Below are 12,200 nucleotides of genomic sequence, written 5' to 3' on the forward strand. Positions count from 1 at the left end.
TGTAGTTGGAAAAGGAAGAAATAATTTAATAGGCTTTTCAGATAATTGTGGACAGTCTTCCTTGATACGATAGTCAAATTTGGCAAGTGGTAGTTTCTTAAATGGTTAGTTGTAATGTAGAATCTGAGACCACATCAAGGAACTTCGATATTCTATTACACTAAATCTCATTGCTCTGTCTTACACTTTGAATGCAAGATTTTATAATACCATGCATAAGACATTTGGAAAATACTGATTCCCTGAGTTATGTAGATCTTCCAAGTGTTGACATGTTTCATTATATAACATAAAAAAACATTTTTTAAAATATTACCTCTGATATCAGGTAAGTCTTTAAGTATTGGGAATGGTCAAGCTTACAGTTGGATGAGTTCGAGTTAAGTCAAATTCTGACTTTTCATGTAAAAGCTCAGGTTTCATCATTGGCAACAAATACTGTTAACTGTATTCCTTGAAGTGACAAGCTTGCTTTTGTTCATTTTTGAGAAAATACATGCCAGATACCCAAGACTAAGTAACTGGTCTGTCAGTTATTCTTCCAAGTAAATATTTTTTCCATGAAAAAATGGATAGTTCAGTTTACCACAAGTACTTTTCTTTAAGACAACCACTGAACTTAAGTTTTATGTGTTATTTGACAAATAGTATTGTATTCAGTTGTAGCTAAAATTTAAAGTGGAAGTACAATTATTTTCCTTAAGTATTTATATGTCTACAGAGTTTCAAGTTACATCTCTTACTGCTATCTATCCACCATGGATATGATCACATGATAAGTCTAAAAGAAGGGAACTATCTGTTGAGCACTTGCTATGTGATGAGCACTGAGCTACATGCTTCCACTGCATGAGTCTCCCTTAATTTTCACACCAGTCCTACAAGAGAGTCCTCATTTCCCCCTCCCCTGTTTTATTAAAGAAATCAAGACTCAGTGAGGTTAAAAAATTCCCCAAATCTATGGCTAGTAAGGAACAAAGGTGGGGCTGTAAGGGAAGTCTGTCTGAATTCAAAACCCAAGCTCTTTTCTCTACATAGCACTACTTCATTCTCCGGGAGAAAACAGTTAAGTGTAAATTACATATCTTAGGACATCCATTGGTAAATTACTTTTCAGTAAATCAAAGAAGCAAAATGTTTTTCTGAATACCTTGCTTAGGACTGTGCCAGGCACTGTAAAAGACAGTTTACAATGTTCCCTTACCATGAAGGAAGAACTTTAGAATCCAGTTGAGGAGATATAGCTAACACGTATGACACAATTAGTAAATAATATTACTTAAAATTAACTGTTAAAGTAGTATCTGGAGACCACTGATGGTGTAGGCATTTTCGAAATGAAGGACTGTGTTGAGGACACTGCGTTGACTGTTAGAGTGGGAGTACATTACAAAGGGCCTTGAAAGAGTAAAACTCAATAAACCTGAACTCAAGCCCCGGGAGATCTTTTTATGTGGCATAAAGAAAGAACTTTTTTGTTTACAAAGGTTATTTTTCAGCAGAAGTACTCACGGCATCTTTGAGTGTGAGAAATAAAGTCATGAAGAACTATTTTTTGAAATTCTAGTAGTAGAACAAGGGCCTGAACCAAGGTAGAGTTGGTGAGAAACTTGAAAATCAAATATTACCAGGATTAAAATTTCTGCTCTCCAACAGCTTGTTCATTCTAGATAAGATACTATGATCAAAACAAGGAATATAAAAACATATATAGCTGCCAGCACACTCCCAACAATATAGAAATTCTAGATCCATCTAATTTAATCTATATATGGATTTGATTTTCTTACAAGAAAGCAGCTCACCCATGTGAAAGTTAAAAAAACTGTAAAAGCCTTTTTACTTACTCTTTTGTAGTCTCTGAAATAACCTATTCTCCAAGGAAAAAGGGAAGAGGATGCTGCATTTTTGTGAAATATCTGTAATGCTGATGCCAACAAGATGTGACTTAATTCTTGTCTGACACATGGAGTATTTCAATTGCAGTATATCACAATTATTTTTATAAAAAGACTTAAAGCATCATTTTCATAAGTTATTATTAGACTAGGCCCACTGAAATCTCTTCTTTCCAAATCTTTTGTACAGTACGCCAAATAGAGTAAACACCTGATAAATGTTCTTTGATTGGATGAACTGGAACATAAATCAGTCACCACAATTTATATGTTAATTAATTCAGACCAAAGCAAAGAAGGATTGTGAAACCAAAACATGAAATAGTTTAGAATAATTTTCATCTTAGAGATTAATTCTGATTCCAATGGCTTGTTTAAATTCATGGTTTTGTGGCTCCAAGATATCATAGAAAACTTGTTTCTTGTCAAAATGGTCTCTAATAAAAAGTAAATCTTCAGTGGAATAGTTATCATCTTTTCCAGTCCACACAGTCAGGCTGTACCTACATTAAGATAAAACAGAATTACACAGTTAAAAGAGAAAGGTAAGAAATAGTGAATAAGCCTAAAAATAGTTACTCTCATTTGTCTCTAACCCAAATTCACACAGATGAAAAAGTTAATTAGCAATGGTGGAACTGTTTCATTCTTTTATCAACATCAAAGGGACTAGAGAGAATAAAATTCACAATGCTGATGCCTAAATTAGGTACCTGCAGTATCTGAATTATAGGAATGTTAAATAGCTTTAGAAACCCAGGCTAGCAGCATTGGAAATGGTTCCAATTTTGGACAAAAGAACTGAGAAGACTGCTGATCAAGGAATCTGTTCCCTGCAAAAAACCCACAGCTCTACTCTGGTTTCTTCAGGAGCCAGGCCAGAGCAAAAGCCTGACTGGAAGGGACAGTGAAGAGACACAAATGTTACTGACGTTCCCCATTCATATTCACTTATAAATGACCCTGCTATCCTTTCTGGGGGTTTCTGTATGAGACACAAGAATGCCAAACAGAGCAAATCTAGTTCTATTTCCAGAGTTAAAAAACAATAATAATATATGCAGATTTATTATGGATGTAAGAATATGCTCAGAATTTTCATGTTATTTAAATTGTGTATTTCCATTCCTTCCTGTGACATTACTATCACATTACTCCTATTACATTAGAGTTTAGGAAAATGCAAAGCTGTTAAGTAGTTTCATATTTATTTTCTCCATAAACATGTCAGAATTCAGGGGAAAATCTGCAAAGCATTTCTTCTATTAACTATAAGAAACAGTCTGCCAATGCTTACACTCTTGTTATAGTGACATATTCCTGCCCTTAAGGACGATGACACCATTCTGGAAATGTAACAGAGAAAAGTACTTTGGATTTTATTCTATAGTATTATTATGTGACAAGCTCAAAAGAATTTTAAACTATAGCTGAGAACAAAGAAAAGAAAAAATGAGAATTACTTCAAAAACTTGTATTTTTGCTAAGATGGCATCTTTACTACTTTATTTCGGCACAATGGTGACAAACCTTATAAAAAGACACAGATAGGAATTTAGGTTAAAAGAAGAGCTTTCCAGTGTTATGTTGCTTCTTTTAATCCCCCCTCTACTGTATTTAAACTAAGACAGGAAAAATAAAATTGCCTAAGGGTATCTTAAATTGCATTCATTCAAATCAATTCTCAGGTTTCATTTTTAAAGCCCTTTTCATTGTCAAATAGGAAAACATGCATAAAACATTAACTGTAAACACTTCAACAAGTTATTATAAAATGAACTCCAGTGTAACCAAAACACAAATCAAGAAACAGAACATTACCAACACCTCGCGAGACACCTGTATGTCACTGCCCCAACACCACCTCACCTCTCCCTTGAAGGAGTCCTCACAACCTTGACTTTTGGGCAGCCATCTTCCTGCTTTTTTTTTTTTTTAACCACCTATATATCCGTCCTAAAAGATACAGCTTAATTTTTGCCTGTTAATGAATTCTACATAATTGGAATCATTTGGTATGTACTTTTTTTGGGTCTTGCTTCTTTTGCAGAACATTGTTTGAGAAATTTATCCAAGTTGAAACAGGTAGCTGTGGTTTATTTATTTTCTTTGGAAAGCAGTTTAGCAGTATGTACTAAAGTTGAAAATATGGGGGAGAAGGATATACCTCAATGTAGAGGTCCCAGGTATAATCCCCAGCACTGCCATTAAAATAATAAATAAGTAAACCTAATTACCTCCCCTCCAAAAAAACAAACAAAAAGAAAAAAAAATATGAATACCCCATGACCTAGAGATTCTACTTCTCAAACTTCCTCTCTGATACAACCTTTATAAATGCAGGCACACGTGTACCAGGATATGTGTGTGTACACACATTTATATGAATGTTCACAGCAGCAATTTTTGTAATAACTCAAATCATGAAATAATCCAAATGTCATTCAACAGTAAAACAAATTGTGACATGCAAATAATAGAATATAGAATTAATTATAAATTCTGGATTAGAGCCCTTTTGAGTCACAAAAATCTTGCCCAGCTTTGTGCCTAAACTGTACATGTTCTTCATGGTATCTTTTCACAGAAAGAATTCCCAGATTTTAATGAATTCAAATTACTCAAACATATCCTTTATGGCTAGTGATTTTTGAGTCTTGTTTAAGAATTCTTTCCCATCCTCAATGTTATGAAGATTTCACTACTGATATATTCCATTAAAACTTAGTTGTTTACCTTTCATATTAAAAAAAAGACTCTGAAAAAGATAAAGTTAAGAGAAACCCAAAATCAGGGATAGAGTCCGTGAGGCCAAAGAACCAGGGAGTTTCAAACTGAAGAGGGTGACCAGCAGTACGTAAATGTTGCAGAGGTTAAGAATTTGGCTTGAACAAAGTATGATCTTCAAATGAGAAATTTCAGGAGAGTAATTAACTACATAGTAAGGGGAAAGTGAGGAAGTTGAGGAAGCAGATAATTAAAGAAATGGGATTGTAGGATCATCCTATTTGAACATGGCAGCCTGAAGTCAGCATTGCCTCCTTTTCCTCCTAGGGTCACTCCAAAGTAACAAAAAGAACAAAAGACTGAAAATAGACACTTTATCTTCAATGAAGTTAAGAAACAGAAACTGCAAATTACAAAACAGGTGACAAGATTTCCAACAGCAACAGAAATTAAGGGCAGATGGGCATGGAGGTGGAGAGAGTTTGCTCAGGTATGCAGATTACAGAGAAAGCCTGTAACAAGACACTTCTAGACGAGAGTCATACCCACCTAAACACTGCATATTAGGAATGGGATCCTTGAACTACAAGTGGGAGCTTTCCTGGATTAGATTTGGTCTCAAGAAGCAGTGGAAACAAAGAGTTAGAACAGGGAAGCCATAGTGGTAGGAATCAGACTGTTCGTGTGAAAACCCAAAATATTAAATTTAAGAGATAGATGAGCATTGGATCTGTAGATTTCTTTGGGTAGTATGGCCATTTTGATAATGTTGATTCTTCCAATCCAAGAGCACAAGATATCTTTCCATTTCTTTGTATCATCTTCAATTTCCTTCCATCAAGGTTTAGTTTTCAGACTATAGGTAACCTCCTTGGTTAAGTTTATTTCTAGGTATTTTGTTGTTTTTGATGCAATGGAAATGTATATGCCAGTTATAAAATTCTGTTTTTTAAAGTGAAAAAAAAAAAACTGAACGAAGGGCTGCAAATGGCAAAATTTCCTTCTTTCTTATGGGTGAGTTGTATTCCATTACATATATATGCTGCATCTTCTTTATCCATTCATCTGTTGATGTGCACTTAGGATGCTTCCATATCTTGGCAATTATAAATAACGCTGCTATTAATAGTGGAGTGTATGTATCTTTTTGAATTAATCCTTATTTTGTGGTTGGCTTTATTCCTTTGATAACTATGTAAGTTTAAAAAGCTAAAGCTCTAAATGTTCTTAGAAACAATGAATAGTACATATGTGTAAATTTTAAAAATATGTGCAGTATATTGTGTATATGTATTTACATGCAACGTATTGTATATGTGCAGTCAAGTTGTAAGAATTCTACCTAATAAAACTGAGCAATGAAAAAAAAAAGAGAGAGAGAGACGAAGAATCTTAGAGATGCCACAACTGCCTATCTCCATTGACTGGGGAAAAGTTAAAGGCTAAAGTCACATGTAAGACTCTCTGAGTCATAAGGAGCACAGTCCCCATCCGTCTCCACTATAAACTTTGGGCAAGTAGATGGTCTAAAATAAAAACCTCTCTTTAAGCAGAGTAGTCAAAATAAATCTTGCAGAGATTTTATACACGAGAGTGTGAGAAAATATAAGGAAAAACAAATGACAAATGGAGAAATAAAAACCTCATTTTTAAAAAACTATCAGATAGCTAAAACAGTAAAACTTAAAAAAAAAGCCACAAAACAGATGAAAGCCATGATCAAACATCCTTTAAATGATGCAGTTGCCTGTTTGAAGAAAGAGCACAAAGCAGAGATATGAGTTCACAGGATTTCAAGATAATAGGAAAGAGATGATGAAATATGAATTGGTAGATCTTAGGAAAGAAGTGGAAAATTAATACTATTACAGAAATAAGGTGAATTCTGAAGGTATACAAGGGAGAAAAGACATTGTTGGAAAATACTGTAAGGGACAGAGAAGACAAATTATGAAATCAAGTAAAAAAATGTGAACAAATAAAAAGGAAAGAAAAACTGAAGGGAAAATAATAGATATCAAAGATAGGCAAAAGAGATCTACATATTCATAACTGGAGTCCCTGAAAGAGAAAACAGTGTTACAAATGCAACAGAACAAGTATTTTAAAATGTAATTCACAGAAATATTCCAGAAAAGAACAGCATTTGATTCTAGCTATTGAAAAACAACACCACAGCCCTGAAAAAACTGGTATAGAATGGTCCATATTGAGACATATTCTAGTAAAATTACTAAGCCTCAAAGATAAAGAACCCTTTCTACATTCTGTGTCCCCCATTACCCCTCTCCAAAATTAAGTCACTTATAAGGGCAAAAAAATAATCTGGCTGGCTTCATATTCTTCCACATCAACACTCACATTAGAAAGCGGCAGAGCAATGCTTTCAAAATCCTCAAGGAAAGGCACTATAAGCCAAGAATTGTACAGCCAGCCAATTTATCATTTGGTATGAAGTACAAAGTTGAACATTAAGAAAGGGAGTACAGTCAACTAAAATTAGGTGAGGGGGTGGAGAAATGCACTAATTTTATTATTGCTCATGGAAGTTAACAGGCACTTGTAAAGAAGTAGATTAAGCGTATTTTATAAAGTAGCAGTAATAACAGGAAAAAAAATTAAACTTTCCAAATTTTCAGAATTAAAAATACAAATCAAAGAAAACAGCTACAGTGAAATGTATTTTTAAAGCTATAAAAATATCAAGTACACTAGTTTTTGAAAATGACAAGACAAAACGTGTCTGTGTTATGAATAAACTGTAAGTTAGATTCTTCTTTTAAAAGAAAAAGGGTGTTAGGTTATATTAAAAGGAGCCAGGTATCTAAGCCTCTGATAAGGAATTTAACAACATGGAAAAACAGAAGGCTAGAAGGAATCCTAAGGGTTTGGTTGAAATTGGAAGTATCAGTATGAACTCATGGGTTGTTTAAAACACACACACACAAACACAGAGATACAGAAATGGTTATTGATGTACATGTAGGGTTATGTATGTCTGTGTAGTTGTGTGCATAACTACACATATACACAAACATGTATTTCCCAGTCCACTGAGAGGGAAATGACACCCTAGAAGAAATGATTATACTAAAATCCCATCTCTTGCTTTCTAAATACCACCTGCCACTATAATCAAGCAGGGATCCTGAAAGTGACTGATTTGAGAATTGGGACAAGTACATGATGAGATTGCCAAGAATGTAAGACCTGAGATGTGTCATGAGAGAATATTGAACTAACCCATATTGAGGACATCTTTCGTAATAAAAGGCCTATAGTCTTTAAAACTGTCACATACATGAGAGGAAGGGAAAAACTGAGGAACTAACTAGGAACTAGTTTTTGAAGTTTTGAAGGAAACTGATGAGACATGACAACTAAATGCAGTGCATTTTCTTGGAGAGTTTCCTGGACCTCAAAGAAATAAAAACCATTGCTGGAATGGTTGGTAAATCTGAATGGGGTCTGTGGACTTCCTGCATGGCAGTGTTGCCTCAAAGCTGATACCCTGATTGGGAGGCTGCGTAGCAGTAATACCCTTGTGTGGGGAAGTGCACACTGGAGTACTTAAAGATATGAGACTTCATGACAGGAAAAAAATACAGAAAAAGAGAGAGAGGTGGAGGAGCGCAAGAGATGGACATAGAGACAATGGATAAATGCCGGAAAACGTTAACAATTTGGGAATTTGGGTGAAGGAGATGTAGTAGTTTTTTCCAACTTTTAAGTAGGTTTAAAATTATTTTTTCTAATGACAATAAATCACCCTTAAAACAGTGAATGAAAAATAAAACTCTATAAATTTATTTTTGAAATAAAGGATAAAGCAAAGTTATTCAAGACAAACAAAAAGAAAGACAATGTGAATTTAGGTACAAAATCATTAAATAAGACCAAGAAGGAGATCTTTTAATAATAAAGGTGTAATTCTTCATGAAGATAATAAAAGAGACATAAATATGTACCATATAACATATCAAACATTTAATAAGCAAAAATTATGAAGGCAGAAGAGGAAGCAGACAAAAACACTTTAATAGTTGGAGACTTTAACTCTCTTCATCTGTAAGAGAGCAAGTAGCCAAAAAATTAAATATGCCAAAGATCTGCACACATGCAAAACGGCACACTTACAAGGTGCCGTTCATTAAAGCATTATTCATCATATCAAAGATTAGAAACATCCTTTGTGTTTATCAAGAGGAGGCTGGTTAAATAAATTATAGTACATACATAACTGTGATGCACATTTAGAAAAGAATGCACATCTTGAAAAGAAAAATGAGGAACCTTTAAAAAAAAGCTCCAAGATGTACTGCTAAGTTAAAAAAAAATAAAGAACAGATCAGAAGCAAGGTGTATAATACCTTTTGTTTTAAAAAGGAGGGGAAATGATCTATACTTGCATTCACTCTTATATGCATAAAGAAACCCCTAGCTGTGGTTGTATAAGCAACTAACAGCTGTGATTAGTGAGGCTGGGCAGGACTGGGTGAATAGGAGAGAGGTTTGTCACACTATAGCTCTGTTTGCTGGTTTTTAAACCTTCTAGGAGTTAATTACATTAAAATACTTAAAAAAGCAAACACAAAGGCATAGAAGAATTAAATAACATAACTAATAATGTATGTTAATGTGTCACAGAAACTATTAGTTTTACTCTAATATCTAGTCTCTTTTCTTTCATATAACAATCCCCTGAGTTCCAACTATGCACAAGACTCTACAAATTACAGCCACCTGTCCCAGAATCCCCTGTAGCTAGGTACAGGCACATGACTAAGTTAAAGCCAGTGAGTGTGTGCAACTTCTAAATCATGCCCTTGAAGGAGAGGGTCAGGCCCCAGGCTTCTCTTTTTTCCCTCCTTCCTACCAATTGAAACAGACGTGGTAGTAATCGATATGACCATACAGATGAGGTCAACTTCCTAAGGAAAGCAGGCATCAAGATAGAAGGATTTTGGGTTGCTGACACTGTGGAGGCATCAGATCAGCCCTGGACTATTTATGCTTTCCCCGTTATGTGACAGAGAAACAAACTGAAGTTTAAGCTATTGTTAATTTAGATTTTTGTTATAACAGCCAAACTATATTCTCATTAACATACATGAACTCATACAAATATCCATATATCAAGCCACTAATAAAACCATAATAAAGTCTACAAAGTAGAAATAATATAGACATTATCTGATTACTATACAATAAACCTAGAAAGCTATTAACAAATCCAAAATAAAATAATTCTACCACCTTGATGACTAAAAATTTTTCTCTTGAAACAACTTTTGAGACTAAGGAGAAAAAGCTACCATTGCAGAATATTTATAAATTAACAGTGATGAACATCTACATACAAGAAACAATAAGATACAGCTACAGCAGTGGTCAGAGAAACAAGTATAGTTTTAAATACTTATGTTAATAAATATAAATATATTAGTAAATATAAAAATGAAAATAAATTAAGCATCCAACTCAAGAAATTAGAAGAAACGTCATGAAGCAGAATTTTAGAAGATAAAAGGCAGAAATTAGTAAATCATAGATCAGAGAAATAAATAATCCAAGAGCTGGTTCTCAAAAAAGAGAGAGATTAAATCATTATCTAGTTTAATCAAGAAATAAGGGAAAAAAAACTTCAAAAAAGCAAAATGAGGAAATTATTTTGAAGACACAGAAGAAACCAAAAGGATAAGAAATTATTTTAACCATCTATGTGTAAAAAATTTAAAAACCTGAATGAGGTGAACAATTTTCTAGGAAAATACATCAAAATTGGCTACCAAGTAGAAAATCAACCATTTACCGTATAAGAAATAGAAAAGATTATATAAGTTAAGCTTTCCATCAGGTTTAGATGGTTTCACTATTGAGTTTGCCAAAATTTAAGTACAGGCCACTTCAATGTTACTGTTAACACCTGAGAAAATGTAAAAAGAAAGAAAGGTCCCTAGTTTTTTAATAAAATGTTCATGATAGTAATACCTAAAACTGAGAAAGAAAAACTACAGACAAATCTCACTTTTGAATGCAGAAACCCCAATTAAAATATTAGCAATAAAATTCAGCAGCACATTAAATGAACAATAAATTCTGATCAAGTGGGGTTTATTCTGGGAAATGTGTGGATGATTCAATATATAAAGTACTAAAATAACTTATTTTATTAATAGGTAAAGGGAGAAGAATAAGGTTATTTTCATAGCAACTGCAAAGGCATTCAGTAAAAACTCAATACCCACAGGAATGTGGATTCTTCTTTAATGTTTGAGTATATACTTCCCTTATTCTCTACAGAACAATGAATTACCAAACTGGGTCTTTTTCTGCATGATTTGTGAAAATTCTTTACCTGTTAGAATCTTTATATCTTTCTGACATATGTATTAAGAATAGCTTTACCAGAATCTTTCCATTTTTATGTCAAATGTATCAAACTTTCCTTTTATAGATAGCTTCTAGGTTTTGTGCCTTACTAAGATAAGAAGGGTCTTCTCTACTCTGAAACTGACTAAAAAATCATCACTTGTGTTTTCTTTATGCATTTAATGTTTGGTGTTCACATCTTTAATTTATTTGTAATTATTCTGGAGGAAGGATTAAGGAAAGATGTTAACTTTGTTTTTCTTGTAATGTTGGCCTGTTGTCCCAACACAAACTACTGAACTTTAGTTTCAATGGCTTGAATTACCAGCTTTTTCCTGTATTAAGTTCCATGATAGAGTTGGGTTTATTTCTGGACTTTCCCTGATATTCTATCGACTAGTCTATTAAAGAGATAGTATCAAAGCTGTTTCAATATCTGCAGCTTTTTTTTTTTTAATAATAATTTTTACTGAAGCAACATTTTCTAGTTTTTATTTTTTATGAGGGGGAGGTAACTAGGTTTCTTCATTGATTTCCGCTTGGAGGAGGTACTGGGGATTGAACCCCTAACCTCTTGGGTGCTGAGCATACACTCTACCACTCGAGCTATACCCTTCCCTCAGTAGCTTTTTAATATATAATATTTAACAGGTGATCCAACCAATTTTTATTACATATTAAAATAATAAAATTTGTATATGGGAAAAGACTCCTGGAATTATGATTGAATTCAAAGGGATACTATTCTACCTTGTAACTTTTTGTCAATTTTTAACATAATGAAAAAAAAAGGCCAATATTTACTGGGAACCTACTACGTGCAGCAACTTTTGTGAGGAAAGAGGTGAAAGACACGATGTTGAGGTTCATCAAGGAGCTTCATTCCAGTGAGGGAGTCTGAGGGCTTATAGAATCAGTGTTCATTTTCTCCATCTGTTTCTCTCACACACAGTCTTTACATAACCAGTTTTCATTTTCTTTCTGTCTCTCTCTCTCTCTCTCACACACACACACTATTGTTAAACTTATACCTACCTGTTTGATTGCTTTAGCAGCCAAAGTAACTGAGAACACGACTGCCTGACTAATACCGCTCTGACAGGAAATGTTACAGGCTGATTTAGTTCATTACATATATATTCCATCTCTTTCACCATTGTCCAACTGTAACCTTAAATGAAAAGAAAGAAATTTAACTTCTAA

The 12,200-nt window shown here is 33.7% G+C and overlaps 1 protein-coding gene across 2 annotated transcripts in view; it reads right to left on the reverse strand.

Annotated features, from left to right (window-relative positions):
- Positions 1-12,200, reverse strand: part of FAM151B (family with sequence similarity 151 member B) — a 28,211-nt gene continuing 16,011 nt past the window's right edge. For both annotated transcript variants that reach the window (XM_072958448.1, XM_072958449.1), the window contains 2 exons: positions 12,033-12,168; positions 1-2,401 (listed from right to left, as the gene is read on the reverse strand). In XM_072958448.1, the coding sequence (XP_072814549.1) occupies positions 2,242-2,401; positions 12,033-12,168 (296 nt within the window). In that variant the 3' untranslated portion in view covers positions 1-2,241. The remainder of the gene's footprint in view (positions 2,402-12,032; positions 12,169-12,200) is intronic.

The sequence above is a fragment of the Vicugna pacos genome, chromosome 3 (genome assembly GCF_048564905.1).
Source record: "Vicugna pacos chromosome 3, VicPac4, whole genome shotgun sequence".
Classification (NCBI taxonomy): domain Eukaryota; kingdom Metazoa; phylum Chordata; class Mammalia; order Artiodactyla; family Camelidae; genus Vicugna; species Vicugna pacos.